Source organism: Canis lupus, chromosome 7, assembly GCF_011100685.1.
Source record: "Canis lupus familiaris isolate Mischka breed German Shepherd chromosome 7, alternate assembly UU_Cfam_GSD_1.0, whole genome shotgun sequence".
NCBI lineage: Eukaryota > Metazoa > Chordata > Mammalia > Carnivora > Canidae > Canis > Canis lupus.
In genome coordinates this window covers 40,265,303-40,281,873 of record NC_049228.1, presented here as the reverse complement: position 1 = coordinate 40,281,873, position 16,571 = coordinate 40,265,303, and the positions used below count along the sequence as shown (strand labels likewise).

Genomic DNA, 16,571 nt, shown 5'->3' with positions numbered 1-16,571 from the left:
TTAGAGTCAAAAACTTTAATTTTATTACAATTGTTTTTAAAGTCAGCTACGATTTGACAAATATCATGAGTAAGTCTATATAGCAAGTCTCCAATTTCCAAGATACAAAAGACAATAAATATAGATTCAAATTCATTCTAAAAACAAGATTCTAAATCTAATGAGCTGTGCTACAGCTTGGCTCCAATATCTCAAACATGTAGAATTCTGAAGAACTCCTATCACAAAGGGACTGCTGACAACCAACAGTTCTTCACCCACAATGGGGGTCCCCTGGGGGCCTGCGGGAGGACAGGCAGAGGTGCTGCCTCTGTGGCACTGGTCCTTTCTGGCGGGGGCAAGTGCAGGAGAGGCGACTTCCCAGGAGCCCAGTGAATGGCCCTGTGACTCCAGGGAACCAAAACAGTCACTTTTCATGTTCCTGAGTGCCCCGTGAACACCTATTTCCCAAGAGTATGGTCAGCTCACTTGTAAGCTCAGTTCATCATGCTGAACGTCCCCCGAGGACAGCAAATTCTCCAATCCTTCACATTCTCCCAGAAGACATCCTGCACCGCTTTCAAACTACGCTGTCACTAAAGTCGGTCTTGTGAAATTTTTACCAAAAACAATCACATTACTTCTTGTGATAACAAAGATTAATTCTTCAAAAACAAGTTTCAGGCCAAACTCCTCTGTCTTGGTTTAATTCTTGGGTATAGCTGCAAGAGAATGGAGACATAATTTACATGCTGTAGAGACAGACACACGGATGGGGGTAGGGAATGGGGGCCACAGGAGAAAAACCAAGGAAAGGATTCTTTCTGCCATGGGAGGCATCCAGAGCTGCCCGAGGACACAAAGATTCACATTCAGCAACTCCTTGGCAAAGGTCACAGGGGTTCCCCACCGGGGACAACACAGAGGTGAACCCATGACCCCTAAGCCCTTGCTCCGGGGGTGGAGCATGGCCTGTGACAGCGGCAGGTGGTGGTGGGGATCTGCAGCTTGCCACGTGCACCGGCTTACATCTGGAGGGGGACAACTTCACTCACAACAGCCCTACAAACACTGTTTTGGGACTGGACACTGTCAGCCACAGAATGCCACAGACAAAAAGGCTACTGATTTAAGGGAGGATAAGTGGAGTTTTTGTTGTTGGATTTTTGTGGTTTTATGTTTTCCATAACAAGAGCTGGGGAGGAATACATGTGAAGGTCGGAAGATCTGCAGTCTTAAAGCCAAGGGTGAGTCAAACTAGTAATTCAACTGGCAAACTAAACAAAAGCCTTCCTCCTCCTCCTCCTCCTGCCTAGACAAAAGGGAAAAAGGTTTACTGTAAAAAAGGAGTCAGACTTCCAGCCAGAACTGAAAAACTGGTGGATCAGCATTCTACAAAAAGTGATTTTCCTCACAAAAGATAATTAGTAAATACAATTTTCTAGACTCCCATCTGAGCCTCTGATTAAAAATTCAGCATTTATGTGACTTCCATTTTTTGAACCTCTAAGAAAACCAAAAAAAGTTACTTAGAGGCCAATTTTACCCCAAAGAGATTTCCAGAAGGCTGAGTATTTAAATGCCGGATTAACACAAAAATCTTGGGTCCAGCTGGCTGATTTCAGAGCCTTCTGAGAACCTCGTGCCCAAGGCCAAGTGCCTCCACACCCACAAGTGATGCTTCCCGTTTCATGAGTCATGGAACCTCTTTGTTAGAAAATTAAAATGAAAGATTCAAGTAAGCAAGTGGTTCTAAGAGGTTTTCCCAGGTAAGAAACTATAAAAGTACAAGTGCTGTTGGTGTTCATCAGGGACACGGTTACAAGCCAGGCTGCATCTCGGGGGCTGGGGCCTCTGTGGAAGCAGCTCCACACTCGAGACCCCTCTGGTCTGGGCACTGGAAAAATTCTCTGAAGGGTTCCATGGCTCACTGTTTTTTAACTTTCATCTATTCTTTATAATTTACACTACGATCACACCAGTTAACACTGTCTAAGCCCCAAAGGTTTTTGGGGGCTCTTGTCTACATGCCTGGTCAAACTCTGCCAGCAGTGCAGACCCTGACATGAGCAGACATGGCTTTGGTACAGAATGCTCTCACACTCCCACGACATGACCCCGTGTGACCTATACTCTGTGAAGCAGCAGGACCCCTGACAGTGGGGGCTGACAAACCTGTAAGTGGAACCTCCACTCTGTGTAAATCTAACACCATCCAAACTTTAAGATTCTATGTCATGTGAACAAAGGGCAGTCAGCTGCACATGGCGTTCCTGCAAAGCCCCGGTGCGCACAGAAGTGCCGTCCAGGTTTGATAACTTACGCCCAGCAGGTTTCGTGGGACATATCCCTCCTTGTCGTGCAGGCGGGCCCACCACCACTCAGTCTCATCTTCGTCCTCCCTGCGGATGACGGTCATGCAGTCCCCTTCTCGCATGGGCAGCTCGTCACCATTCTGAGGTTCATAATCCCAGAGTGCGTAAAGGACTCCTTTGTTCATGATGCCCATTTTCTCCTGGACTCCTGAAATCATGACAGGAAAAAACCCACAGGACATGTAAGGCAGACTGTCCATTCTTAAAACCTTTGGTTCCATGAACCAAATGAGAAATGGGCACACGTTGCTGGAATGCTAGGAATACTGAATGAAGCACCCCATGAATAAAGCCCCGGGCAGGAAGGAGGCACAGAGGGGTAGGCAGGGAGCTCGGGAGGCAGAAAGGGATCATACCACACACAGTTGGCCTCCACGATCTTTTCAAAGGCAATTCGGAAACTAGTCTTACTCAGAGCACAAAAACTTCTGCAAGCCCAGGAATAAAAAATGAACTGTTTTTAGTTCTAATCGTCTGGGCTATTAGAAGAGTGAGCACTACGCCTGTCAAATTCTAGCCTGCCTCTGGGCGTGGGGACCGAGGAAGTCTGCATAAATTACTTCCATCCTGACCCAAAGCATAAAGCAGCCGAGACAACAGTCAACTGAACAACCTCTGCCCATTTCCAAATGTGGGAAGGGAGAGGGAGAAAAATCGTAAAATTCGTTAGATGGCAAAAGTATTTCAGATGTGATATAAAAGCCTACATAGAGCCAAGTCTAAAGTAATGAGAATCCAGGTTTTAGAAGATACGGAAACCCACAAACGTCCACTTTCACTGAGTTAGTAACAGACGTGCACATTCAGCCCCACTTTGCACTCCTCTACTCCCCCCTCTCGAGTGCGGGGCAGGCATGAGGTGGTTACAGGGCACTGTGGGTGAGTGGGCAGTGAAGTCAGGCCAGGAGGCCCGAACACTCTAGACGTTATTACCAGTTTCACCTTTACAGGTTTAGAAAAGGCAGGAAAGTATCTGCTTGCTTTTGGCAAATTGTCAGATTTTTTAACTTACTTAACAATTAACTTAGGACTCATCTACCGATTACAATGACGGAGCACTGCCTATCTCACTGCCACTCTGGGCAAAACTGACACAAGACATGGAGTTGCTCTATTCCACCAGGGGCTCTGCCAACATAAGGGGCTCTTCCACTAATGGGGATGTTCACGCTTCTGACTCCCTGTTTAAATGAGACGTGACTGTGACACTCACAAGGGTGATGCCTTGCCAGAACTCTGACTACACCAGGTTGGCGTAGGAGAGGGAAGGGGCAGGAGAGAAACCCTGGACACTGTGGTGTCCTCTCCAAAGTAGTAGTAACATTATTCTCATCAAATCTAAAGGACTGTAAAATATATTAATTAAAAGATATTTGGCCAGAGTTAGAAAATGATACTCTAATAAAAAAATAACTTGAGTCCCAATTCCAAGAAATCATCAAGAATGAGAAAAAATTTTTCCTTACTTTGCTATTTACCAAACTAAGAGTTACAGATTATGTTTTAAAGTTTTTTTTTGAGGGGCACCTGGGTGGCTCAGTGGTTGAGTGTCTACTGTTAGCCCAGGGCATAATCCCAAGGTACTAAGAACGAGTCCTGCATCGGGCTCCCCACAGGGAGCCTGTCTCTCCCTCGGCCTATGTCTTTGCCTCTCTCTCATGAATAAATAAAATCTTTAAAATAAATTTATTTTTGAAGAGCCTGAGCACATGCTAAGTATCATGAATTATTTGGGAAATGTGAGCTGAAGCCACATGGGTTATGAACCCACATCCAGCAGGGGTCAGAGGCGGACATAGCAGGAAAGGAATGGTCAGCTGGGCCACATCCCTGTGACCCACAAGTCTGCTTCCGGATCGACCATTTCTAACTGTGAGGGAATGCAAACCCCATTGCCCCAAGGCAGAATGGAAGGAAAGACGTGGTGGATGCAGCCACAAAGCGGAACGGACAGTGAGAACGAGCACAACCACACAGATGAGGCACAAGGAGCACAGTGGACAGAATCACCATGACTTCCTTTACAGAAACCGCAAAACCAGGCACAACCAGACAACAGGAGTTACAAGATTCATTCATGGGTGATAAAGATATTTTTTAAAAGCAACAGATGATTAACATGAGGAACAGAACATTCAAGGTCAAGGCTGTGGCTGCCAAGGTTATAGCTCCCCAGGCCCTACCAAGCAAGGAGAAGCCAAGCCACTGTCATTTCAGCATCTACAGCAGAGACACTTTCTTGGTGCCATGATGCGTTCCATAAAGCAAAGCCTCTGATCAGATGTCCCTACATGTTTTTAAAAATCAGATTTCATAATTAAGTAAAGCTCAAGATGACCAATACACTTCAAATAACAAAGTGTATATTAATATCTTGATTATAAAGTATTTACCAAAATTATTCTCCGATCCAGAGTTCAGAACAGAAACAAAGTCACCTTGAGTGTCCACAGTAGACAGTCAAGAGCTGGGAAGCCGCCTCGCCTGCCCCTGCCTGCTGCTGGGCACCTCCCCACCCCCCCAAGCCTGAGAGCAGCCTGGGAGCCAACAGACGCAGTCATGCGAAGAGCCTCATGGCCTCTCCACCAACAGGCAGAGCAGCTTCCCAAAGCACTGAGCGGCATGGAGTCTTGGCACCTGCTCACCGCCTCTCAATTCTGCTCAAGCCCAGGTAAGAGTTAACCTCAACTTGTAAGAGTCAGAGGCATAGGCAGCTCAAGCCATCCCTGGCAGGGCTGCTCCCAGGCACACGCACAAAAGCTGCATTCATCTCTACCGTCAAGGCTGTCCTGTTTTCACTGCCTAGGGCTCTGCACAATGCAAAAATGTTTTTCCACATAATGAATATACTTAGCAAACAGTACCCTAGACAGAGGACAAATGAGTGCAGTCGTCAGCATGTTCAACTGTGGTGGTTACAAACCGTAAAGGAACTGTGAGCACTGGGTGTAGCCCTCCTCCATCTCCTCACACTTGTCTGCGGCAGTCTGCATGTCACTGTAGGTCGTGGCAAACACAGCGGCTCCGGACTCGACCAGGAACTTACACACTTGCACATTGTTGCATGAGGCCGCACAGTGCAGCGGGGTCCTGTGGGCAACACACAGTGGAGCTAAATGGCCGCCCTGGACATGCAACCCTGGTGGGCTGGGCTGTCTCTACAGAATGTCCTCAAGTCTACCATCTGGGCCTCCTTCTGGGCCTCTTACATGGTGTTTAAGAGTCATTAAACACAGATACTACAGCCCATGAGAGAATGACAGGAGGGACAGTGGAGCACAGCTACACTGGGCAGATGCGGGGCAGTGCAAGAGGAATCACAGAAATAAAAGCAAGGACTTGAGATGTGTGTGATCGTCTAAAACAGGGTGAGGCATTCTGGAACACCTGCTCCATGTCTTTGGGCAGCACGGAGGGCACAGCCATCTTTACGTCCCGGGTCTTCCCTCCAAAGAGATGCCTGTACATATTCCCTTTCCACTCCCACTTCTGCAGGAATTGGGCTGCAGAGAGAAACTACCTTTACCTAATAGCTTGTAAAATCCAAATGGATTTTGAATTGAGAGAAAGCTTTGTCAATCCAATGCAGACTGTAAAATACATACACTTAGGTCTGCAAGGCCCCTGGCTGGCAAGAGCTCACTGATGTCATGACGGAGAATCCCTCTAGCACCTCAAATGCTCTAAAGGACCCAAGACCCATAAAGGGGGAAGAAGAGCCAGCACCACCACCCAACTCAGAGACAAGTGTAGAGTGCTATCCAGGCCCGGATGACACAGATGTAGGTGTTTACCCTTCTCTTCCCCCCGTCTCTTCATCTCATTCCTCTCAGGTGTAGTCTCCAGAAACATATCCCCATCTCACATCCCAGACACTATGGTCTGAGTTTGAGGAATATTACTGCAGATTTTTTAACTGCATGGCTTTAATAGTTAAAGGTTATATGTAATCTAAACTGCTAATAATAGGCAAAGACCTCATGACACGTTAAGACTTTGTTTTCGGAGCACCTGGCAGGATCAAGCATGCAACTCTTAATCTCGGGGTCATGAGTTCAAGCCCCACCCTGGATGTAGAGATTACCAAAAGGAAAAAAAAAAAAGAAAGAAAGAAAGAAAGAAAATAATTTATTTCACCCACGTTGTTAAAGTTAAGCCAAAGTATTTGGCTAAAAAAAAAGTATGTAAACTTGAATAAATTAGCAAAAAGTATGTTTTCTAGATTCTTTCAAAGAAACAGCATATTATAATTTATATGTTCTTTTCCAAAAAAAATTACATTCTATTATAGTTATTGAGGGTGGACAGCACTTTATAAGGATCTCTTCTTTCTATCCTATGAAGAATAATTATTTATAATAGTATCTCTTGTGTTTTATGCACATAACCATTCTACAAAATGCTCCATGAAAAATGGATTCCATGGTCAAAGAGACTTGGGAAAGGCTACAAACTCTTCCCTCTTGCAAATAAACAGTGGATATCTATGTACTAAGGACAGATGCTGCAGGGCTCGGGGGACCAGGCTCAAAGCAGCATCTCTCAAACTCATGGAGGTCCCTAGATCTGTGCCACTTTGTGACGTTTCTTATCATCTGACAATACTTTTATAAGAATTCCACGTGCATCCAAAATGGGAGTGAGAAGAGTGTCCCGTGAAGACACATGTGGACGCTTTTATGGCCTGGCAGTGCCAGGGACACCCAAGTGACACTGTGGGGCAGCAGATGACAGGGCCTTACCATCCATCACTGTCTGCAGCATTGACATTGACACCAAATTGCACGAGGAACTTAACGATCTCTGTGTGGCCTGCACATACGGCGTTGTGAAGAGCGGTGATGCCCTCGTCATTGGGCAGGCTCGGGTCATCAACCTGTAACATGGAGACAAAGGCTGACATCACCCACGCTCCCCATCACTGTTCGGGTCACTTATCACCTGGCTCTTCAGGATCAAGAGAACTGAAATAGGCTCCTGTGGTTTGTTTAGGGGTTTTCTTAGGTCATAATTAAAACCTCGAGGAGCCGACTATACCAACTTCAAGTCTAGACATAAGAGTGCCGGAATAGCCAAAATAGCTGCTCACTATAAAGAGGTCTGAAAATGAAGAGGTGCCAGGAACCATACCCTCAGAGTCATTTTTGCTTCTTTACCCTCCAGCTCCCCACAAATTAGTGTCTGAGAAGATGCATTTGCCATGGAAAGGAAAAAAGGTCAACTAAAAAACATCTTAAACAGGAGGCTTCTGCAAACAAGGACCACATGTGCAACCAAATAGTACAAGTCTGCATCCACCCAGGAGCAACTGTATGGAGGGGGAGGATCTCCCGGAAAGAATACTCTGGAGGCGCACCCCCAAACCTCAGCCACCCCTCAGCACAGCACAGACTATCCCTCTGCATCTCTCCGCACCGTCTCACCCCCGACCCCCCAGACGAGCCTTCTAAGTGGAGGTCAGAAACAAAATACAAGGTTGTTTAAGAAATCTATGAATCAAATCATACCTCATAAATAATCCTCTGTACAAGATCAAATTCTCCCTCCAAAGATGAATCTAGAAGCAAAGCAAGGGGGTTGAACTTGACCCTCATCCCATGGGCAATCCTTTCTGAACCAGTTTTACGCAAGTTTGTCCTTTTGCCCTGCAGAGGAAGAAAGGGATGAATTAAGGAGACTAAGGGAAGGACGAGCTCAACTGAAGAAGTAAAATGAAATTTAAAGATACAATTCAGAGCATTTTATCAACATGTAACGTTATCTAGAAATGTGTACAGATCACAAGAGGCAGTGTCATGAATACACCCGTGTAACAAAGTGGGAGACTTTTCCCCAAGCTGCTGAGGTCACGTGCAGGTGACACGGCATAGCTGGGGCTGGGCTAAGGCTGTGGCAGGCGATGCCAGCAGGCGGGTTTTCTGTGGAGTGTCCTCCAATCAGCCAAGATTGGTCATTAAGTTCCCTATCTTATTTAGGATGGCAAACCCCACACAATTAAACCAGAATTACTATGGCTACCGTTTAATGAATGATTATCCATGGACTTCCCACAAAAACCCTATGACCCCATTTTACGGATAAGGAAGTAAAGGTATAGAGCCAGTCCCATCAGAGCTGGGATTTAAATCCAAGTCATCTAGCTTCTTCAAACCCCTTCCTTTCAGTCAGTTTATAACATAATGGCTCCTCAGGGGAGGGGGGGAAGCATATAATTAAGGGAGTAAGTATTATCAGCCTGTCCCAGGTAGACTAACAAGAAATCCTTCCAGTGTTAAAATGCTATCCCTGTTTCATATTCAGAATGTGACTATACTCCAAGATACACAAAGTAATCAAGCCTTAGACTGTTAACAAACCAGGCTTAAAACAATATGACAAAATTATTAAGACAGATCCAACACCCCATCAAATAAGTTTCTTAAACACATCCAACAAAGTGGGAACGTTTCCTCAGGTGTGCTGTGCTACTCAGACTGGTTTTTATTTTATTTCGGTTGTGGAAAACCACTGAGGTCTAGAAAACATCAAGTGGCCATCACTCCATTTCACAAACATGCAATGGCTAAACTATTGTTTCTTGGAAAAAGAAGTAAAAAAAAAAAAAAAAGGATAAACGTTACATAGGGGTGACGTGGAGCCACAAGCAGGACAGCCAGGGCCCCACACACACTTGTACTTCTGTCCCACTCAAAGCCAGGCAAGAAGAAAACTGCTCTCCTAGGATGATGGTAACAGACTGTGACACTGGGACACTCAGGTCTCCTCTGTCTCTGAGAGCGTGAATCATCTTGACTTGACAACTAAAGCAGGGGGGCACAAGCAGGTGTGAAATCGTCTCTTTCCTGAGTTTTAGTGCCAACTGCGGAGAACTCTGCACTCTGGACAGGCACAGCGCTGTTTCAAGTGGTAACCTCTAGGTCAATCTTGTCCCCTAGAATCCAATGTGTGTCGTATAAACCTTTTAAGCAAATGTCTAAGCAACCAGACAGCAACTTGGGATGATCATTATGTCTGAATCCACCACATCTCAAAGATTCAATAAGGGATCAAACATAAAGCACTTTAAAAAAAATCCTTATAATATGCTCTTTCACACTTTGGAATGGGTCTTTAAAATTCATAGTTTGGCATCCTACTGAAACATGACCCCAGTTACACCTGAAAAGGTCAACTTTACTTAAGGACACCTGGGGGGTTTTGATCCTCTCTCAGGACCTCAAAGGGACACAAGAGACTTGCAAACAAGGCCTAACAAGGTGCCCAGTCAAAACACATACCCACACATTCCTCCCATCCTGGGAGGATGCCTGCTGGTGTTCAAGGGCACCACAAGGTCCCTGCACAGACTTGCCAACTTCACGGGAGGAGAGGAACAGGCTTCGGTAGGTGCCCTGTTACCTCATCCTGCCCCCATCTGTCCTGAATGCTTCCAAGTTTACCAGCATTGGAAGCCTGAAGATGGATCACCCCCGAACCGTTCATTAAAGATACACATCACTGCAGGGAAAAGAGGAGTGTGAGTGACCCCACCTGAGGTTGAGTGAGTGATTTTCTGAGCCAGGGCTCTACTTTCACAGCCTCGTGGGCCTCCCTAGCAGGAACCACCACAGCTAGAGAAGAAACAGCACGTGGTTTGTATCACAGAGAACCCAACTCTGCTTCTTTGCAGAGAAAAGGGTTCTTCCTAAAAAATAAAGATGATGTTTATCCTGAATACACCAAATTTCTTAATACTTATGAGATCCACTGTATGCTAAGAGGGCTATAAAATAAAATGCAGGGCAACCCGGGTGGCTCAGTGGTTTAGCGCCGCCTTCAGCCTAGGGCCTGATCCTGGAGACCCAGGATCAAGTCCCACGTCGGGCTCCCTGCATGGAGCCTGCTTCTCCCTCTGCCTGTGTCTCTGTCTCTCTCTCTCTGTCTCTCATAAATAAATAAATAAAATCTTTAGAAAAAATAAAAGAATAAAAGAAAATAAATGTAAAACAAAATAAAATGCCAAGTGCAGACATGTTTGCAACCACAGGCAATTCACACACAAACCATCTTTTGCAAATGGCCCTGAGCACTTGTGTCTTGACAGTCAACTGCCTGCCTGGAAGTCTGTGCTGGGGGGGTGGACAGGGGGGTAGCAGAAGGAACCACAAGACACCACATTACTTACAGGAGGCAGTGAGACCTGCCCTGTGATTTCGGGGGGACGCATGCTCCCAGAGTCTTCTCCTGGACCTTCTGGCTCCCCAGATGGGTATGGTGGGGGCGGATATGGGGGATACTCCTCCAGGTACACTTCAAGCAGATGGGGAGCCTCTGCATTTGGTTCCTCCACACTGTTCTGGAAATTTGGGCTGTTGTCTGGGACTCCTTCTGGCACATAATCAAGGCCCGGAGAAGGAGCTGGCATGTCCGTGTTCTCTGAACTGGCACTCTCCACTTCCTCTGGGGATACTGGCTCAGGAACCAGAGAGACTGCCTCCTTCTCTGGCTCCACATGTAAATATGGATTCTGGATCTCTACTGGGCTTTCAGAGTCAGCCGCCACTGAGGTCGGCTTGGAGGGATATGAAGGGACAGAGATGGTCTCCATGGCAGCTATGGTGGTCCTCTGGTACAAAAGTTTCTGGATATTTGGCCCATTCGGACCCTCTGGCTCTGTAATAGAGCTACGCTTCTTTAGTGGCCGTGGTGCATTGGACAGTTTCTTCCGCAGGGCTTCCAGGTCAGCATCGCTCTGGTTCCGGTAGGGATTGGACAAGAAGGGCAGCAGTTTGGTCGGGCTGAGGGGCCGAGGAATTCTTTCATTCTCGTGGCCCTCCTGAACTGAAGACGCAGGCTCCATGTCAGGCTCAGGACTGCCCAGCTGGCCCTGGGGACCAGAATAAACGTTCTCCGGGTGCTGCTGCTGGTTCTGGGCAGCAGCAATCACAGGCTTGCCATAAACTAATTGGAAAACAGAAACAAAGCCCTGATTAGTATTAAATCAAACGGGCAAGTAACAAACACAGCCAACAATAATTAAAGCCTCCTTTAATTTCAGTTACTACAGAGTACCTTTCAACACGACGAATTTTTAAAAACAACAAAGGACAGGGATGCCTGGGTGGCTCAGCGGTTAAGCGCCTGCCTTTAGCTCAGGGCGTGATCCTGGAGACCCGGAATCGAGTCCTACATCGGGCTCCCTGTATGGCGCCTACTTCACTTCTCCCTCTGCCTGTGACTCTGCCTCTCTCTCTCTCTCTCTCATGAATAAATTAGTAAAATATTTTAAATACATACATACAAACAACAAAAGACAAAGCAAGGCTTCCATCTCCACACAGTAAACTTGTCAGAATGAAAACCCTCACTGATGGGAATGCGTGCCACTATTTTATGTACCAATAAGAAAAAAACTCAATTATAACTGTAAGAAATCACTAGCTATAGCACACAAAGCTGAAGTGTCAAAATATGAAGGCAATGTAAAAGCAATGGAAATGGGCAATCCTTTCCTGTGTTCAGATTAAAACTGAACATGAGCCATCCTCTTTCCTACATCTCAAAAGTCAGTCAATGTGGGAAACTACTTGGTGTAAGTTATTGAAAACCACTTGTATTTACCAAAACTATTCCCCTTATCATTCTGGTTCTATCAGAACTATCCAATTCCCACATTACTGTGTCAGTAGTTCTCACTGAAGTCGAGAGTCAGCCACGGCACGTGTATAAAAATCTGTTGTCTGGGTTACTTTTGGGATATTTCAAAGCACCATTACTTGCTGATTTCATAACAAGAAAACCAATTTTCTTGGAAAATGGAAACAGGGTGAACTTGATTCCAGTTTTCTAAATTAATGACTCTTAGGAAGAACCCAACTGTACCAGACTATAAGTCTATGCTTTATAGCTAACTAGCACTCGTGTCCTCATTAGAACAACTTAAAATACAGTAGAGAGCGTGATTCCTACGAACCCACGGAGCAGAGGCTGCGTCTGCGCCATAGCTTTTACTCATCTATGGTGTTCACTTATTACTACTGCTACACTTATTTCACTGTATTCCTCTAACACCTACCGCAGGTGTGACATTTAGCAGACACCGGCTTAAACTCCCAGATAAGAAGAAAAGCCGCAATTAAACTTTTGTCTTAGAACAAAAGCAACCATCAACACAGCTATAAAGTCACTTTGCTGTCGTTTGCGGAAAGAGGACTGCTCCAGCACAGGACCAAGCTGTTATCCTGTGACCCAATGAGAATGAGACCCCGAACCTTACCAGTGGAGAAGTGCGGCCCTCTGGAATGTGTTTTGGTCAGGGCACTCTGCACCGCTTGCTGGAAGTTTTTTCCAGGAGCTTGGTGCTGCGTGTACATGGAGTATATGGAGCTTGCCGCCACGGTCTGGGGTTTTCGGAAGGGTGGAAGAGCGGTGTCCTTCGAAGGCTGAGGGGTGAATGGCCGCACAGCGGCGGCGGGTGGGCTCTCCTGCTTACCAGCTGGAGACAGGACCTGGCCCTGGCCAGCTGAAGGTGGGCCAGGGGACCCCATGAGCCTCTGCTGCTGCCCCGTTTTCGGTTTGTTTCCCACGGACGCAACAGCTGCTGACAATTGCTGAAGGTTTCCATCTGGCTTTGTATCTGATGCTGACTGATTAGTTTGCCCAAAATAAGGCAAATTGATCTGTTTTGGTTTTGATGGAACAGGAGGTGGTACTTTAGTCACATTTTTATTCGCAGCCTGAAACACACACATGTATAAAGCAGTTGAAACACTGTCCAAATGGGAACACAGCATGTTCTAGAGAACCATATGCTGAACACATGAGCTCTACATTTTCAAGTCATAAAAACCCTGCAGGTCTCTGCACTGAACTACATATAATAAGGAACCTGAGGAATGCAATAGGATTCCCACCTTGAATGCCTCTTTCTTTTCATCCCCTCTCCCACATGGGAGCCTGGAGGGCCCACTTGGAAATTAACTGCCACTTTACACATTCAAAGATGGCCTCAATAGCCCCAAATCACCCTGGATCGTGAGAACATCATGCCACTGTGCTTAAAACACCTAACTAGGAGCACGCCGCCATCACCCGATGGTCAAAGGCTGGGGTCCCAATAGTTACAAAAGATTTGCCACCAAATCGTTCCTGACATAACCTCCGTTCCAGACTGTGAAGAAACAAGCTGAGTAACACAAATACGATGTGCTTCAACACACTCCTTTTTTTCAGAGAATCACAGAAAATGTGAGCAAGCAGCAAGTAGGCAGCCGTCCTCCAATATAGTGTGAGACCACAAATATGCTCAAGCTGCAGACTTCGTAATGACAGATTTCTGTTGTGTTTTCTAATCTTCCAGATATATTTTGTTTTTTCCTGGTCTCCCTCAACAGAATACTCTCTCTCTCTTCCAAAGAGCATATACAGAATTACCACCGAATGTTACAACAGCCATTCTTAGCACCTGAGCATCCCGCAGGATGTCCTCACTGCTCTGGTTTTTCCTCAGAGCCCCCAAGGGGGACGGGACAGCAGACTGGTCCACCGTGTCAAACATCGAAAAGGGACGGACTTTCTTCTCCTTCTCCCTCAGGGGAACCTCTCCATCATCAGCTGAAGACAGAAAAAGATCACATGGATATTCAAGCTGTTTGTAATAAGACTTGTGTTTCACATGTAAGTTTTTCTTTTTCTCTCTTTATTATCTTTAAAACCCTGCACACAAGACATTCTTCCCTATTTTTTAAATTAAGTTGACTAAAGAACTGCCCAAATGCTACAATGCTAGTACTTTAACTCCCCCACTAAACAAAAGTGTTCTGGAAATAAACACTGTCCCCAGTTTTAACATACCAGGAAACCAACCATCGAAAGGAGAATGTGGGGAGCCCAGGTGGCTCAGTCGGTTAAGTGTCCAACCCTTGGTTTCAGCTCAGGTCATGATCCCGTGGTCGTGAGATCGAGCCCTGAGTCAGGGCTCAGCATGGAGTCAGCTTGAAATTCTCTCTCCCTCCCCCTCTACCCCTCCCACTCATTTTCTTTCTCAAATAAATAATAAATCTTGAAAAAAAAAAAAGAGTGCGGAGCACCTCTCAGATGCCAGAACAGAACCCCACCTTGGTCCGGGATACCCCCTGAGCTTGCAGGCACAGGCGTGGAGGCTTGGTTCAAAGAAATGTCTGCACTTGGAGGGCTCCAGTCAGGGCCCAGTGGATGAATTTTAGACCCTAGAATGCAGAAAAGCAACGAAGGTAACCTGGCATTCTAAAGAGATTTCTAATGGTTCCTTTTGCTGCAAGTTTAATCTCTGAAAACAGCTTGAAATTTCAGACTCACAACCATCCCATTAAACTTATTTAGCAAATATTGGATTTTAGATTTCTAATTTAAACTTTAACTATTTAAGATTAATCATGGTAAGCAAAAAATCTGCTTGAACCAACGAGGACACATTGCTTTTCACTGGTACGAATCAGTCCCATCCCACTCAGAAAACAATTTCCAACTCTGCAGACCAAGGATTCCACGGTGCAGCTTACACACCAGTAATGCACACACAACAAAAAGACAAAAATGTGGACATCGACCAGTCTTTCACAGATTACTGCACTCTACACGGGTTTTCTCTATGCAGATATGGAAGTGTCAAAGCCATACCTTTGCCCTAAGAGGAGCAAAACAAAAGTAGTTCTTTCTACAGTAAAACCCAGACATGTAGCACTACTGCTTCACACTGGGAATTAGAGCAAAATAACCACAACTGTAAAGTTAGCCATCTTTTGCACGACATTGGTTAGGGAAAAAAGACAATATTGTCTAGAGCTACTATTTCTCTTTGCAGGGGTCTAAATGAGAAGGTCTTTAAAGGATGTTTTCACTCTGCTTTCCCTACGAGCCTCCCTTCATCTACTCCTCCTGTCACGCAACTCTGGCTTGCACCTCCCTGTGCGTCTGAGGTGTGCACAGAATACAGAGGCCCCTAACAAGGAGCCTCTGTTATGGTCACTGTGAGCTTCCAAAAGGTTTACCTTTATTCTGTAAGTGCTAGCAAGCAAATGCTCACACATAAGCAAATAAGAATAGTAAGCACTACCAATCAGCAGAATGCATTCACCACCTCACCTTTTGTGAAGATGACGTCAACCACTACCACATATAGAAGAAGGAATTCAAAACAATCTTCACTGCAGAGATATTATGTTTCATCTCATTTCCCAAACAGAAATGCATTATTTAGGATTAAAAAATGTATCACTGCACAAGCAGAAACCACAAGGAGATTCTCAGGACTTAAACAAGAATAAGGGATAGGAAGACATTCTTTTAAACCCCAACCCAGAGGGAAATGGTGAGAAGCAGCCGTGGAAGGGCCAGAAGTGACCCAATTTACCTTTAGTCTGGGAGGTGGCCCCAGATCGCATGTTGGGCAACGTGTGTACTTTGAGTGGACCGTCCGGAGCCTGCATGGCCAAGGAGCTGTCCGGCAGAGCTGGCTTCACCAGAAGTTCAGGCCTTGAAGGGACACGGGGCATCGTGGATGACTGGATGTAAGGGCCCACCGCGGCCACACGACTGGGCGCTGGCAGCCCTTGCGGGGGCAGATTTCCATCAGATGAAACCTGAGGGAGACACAGAAATCCTTCAGCATCACAAGTCAGAATGCATCAAACTCAGAAGAGGCCCGACACACTTGCTAATTTTTAAAAATCAGCACTTTCAGGGTCTCGCCCTGGAGTGTACAAAACATCCTAGACCAACCATCCGACAGGGAGTGATGGCCCCCTGCTCTGTCCCAAGCAGGAGGCCCTCTTCCCGGAGGGCACCCGGGCACAGCCCCAGAGGCAGTGGCTCACGTGATCTCACTGGGCGGCCAGCGGCCACTCACCGGGAGGCTCTCCTTCTGCTGAAGCGCCGCCTTCTTCTTCCACAGCCGGTCCCGCAGCTCATTAACACGCTTGTCCATGACCGCCACCTCTGAATTGCGCTTATTCAGACACTCCCGCTGTTGCTGCAGCTTGGCGTTCTGCTCCTGATTCAGTTTGTTTCGTAACTGAATAAAATGGAGAGAGGGGGTAGTCAAGGAGCAGGAAAAAAAATTTCTCAGATAATCACATGCTTAACTATTACATAAGTTCTAAAACCGTAGGGTCCCTCCAACCCCTCCACACTTCCATCTCATGGTTTAAAATTAAGTGTCAGCCCGCCAGCTGTGGCTGTTTAAGAAGTGCCTCAATTTCC

General features: G+C 46.2%; 1 protein-coding gene across 5 annotated transcripts in view; it reads right to left on the bottom strand.

The window, feature by feature from the left end:
* Positions 1–16,571, bottom strand: part of TP53BP2 (tumor protein p53 binding protein 2) — a 55,943-nt gene continuing 39,372 nt past the window's right edge. For 4 of the 5 annotated variants that reach the window (XM_038542890.1, XM_038542894.1, XM_038542892.1 and 1 more), the window contains 11 exons: positions 16,219–16,383; positions 15,724–15,952; positions 14,450–14,560; positions 13,798–13,946; positions 12,610–13,069; positions 10,519–11,294; positions 7,862–7,999; positions 7,097–7,230; positions 5,278–5,444; positions 2,303–2,502; positions 1–701 (listed from right to left, as the gene is read on the bottom strand). In XM_038542890.1, coding sequence (XP_038398818.1) covers positions 660–701; positions 2,303–2,502; positions 5,278–5,444; positions 7,097–7,230; positions 7,862–7,999; positions 10,519–11,294; positions 12,610–13,069; positions 13,798–13,946; positions 14,450–14,560; positions 15,724–15,952; positions 16,219–16,383 — 2,571 coding nt within the window. In that variant the 3' untranslated portion in view covers positions 1–659. The remainder of the gene's footprint in view (positions 702–2,302; positions 2,503–5,277; positions 5,445–7,096; positions 7,231–7,861; positions 8,000–10,518; positions 11,295–12,609; positions 13,070–13,797; positions 13,947–14,449; positions 14,561–15,723; positions 15,953–16,218; positions 16,384–16,571) is intronic. The other variant, XM_038542891.1, reaches the window with a different exon arrangement.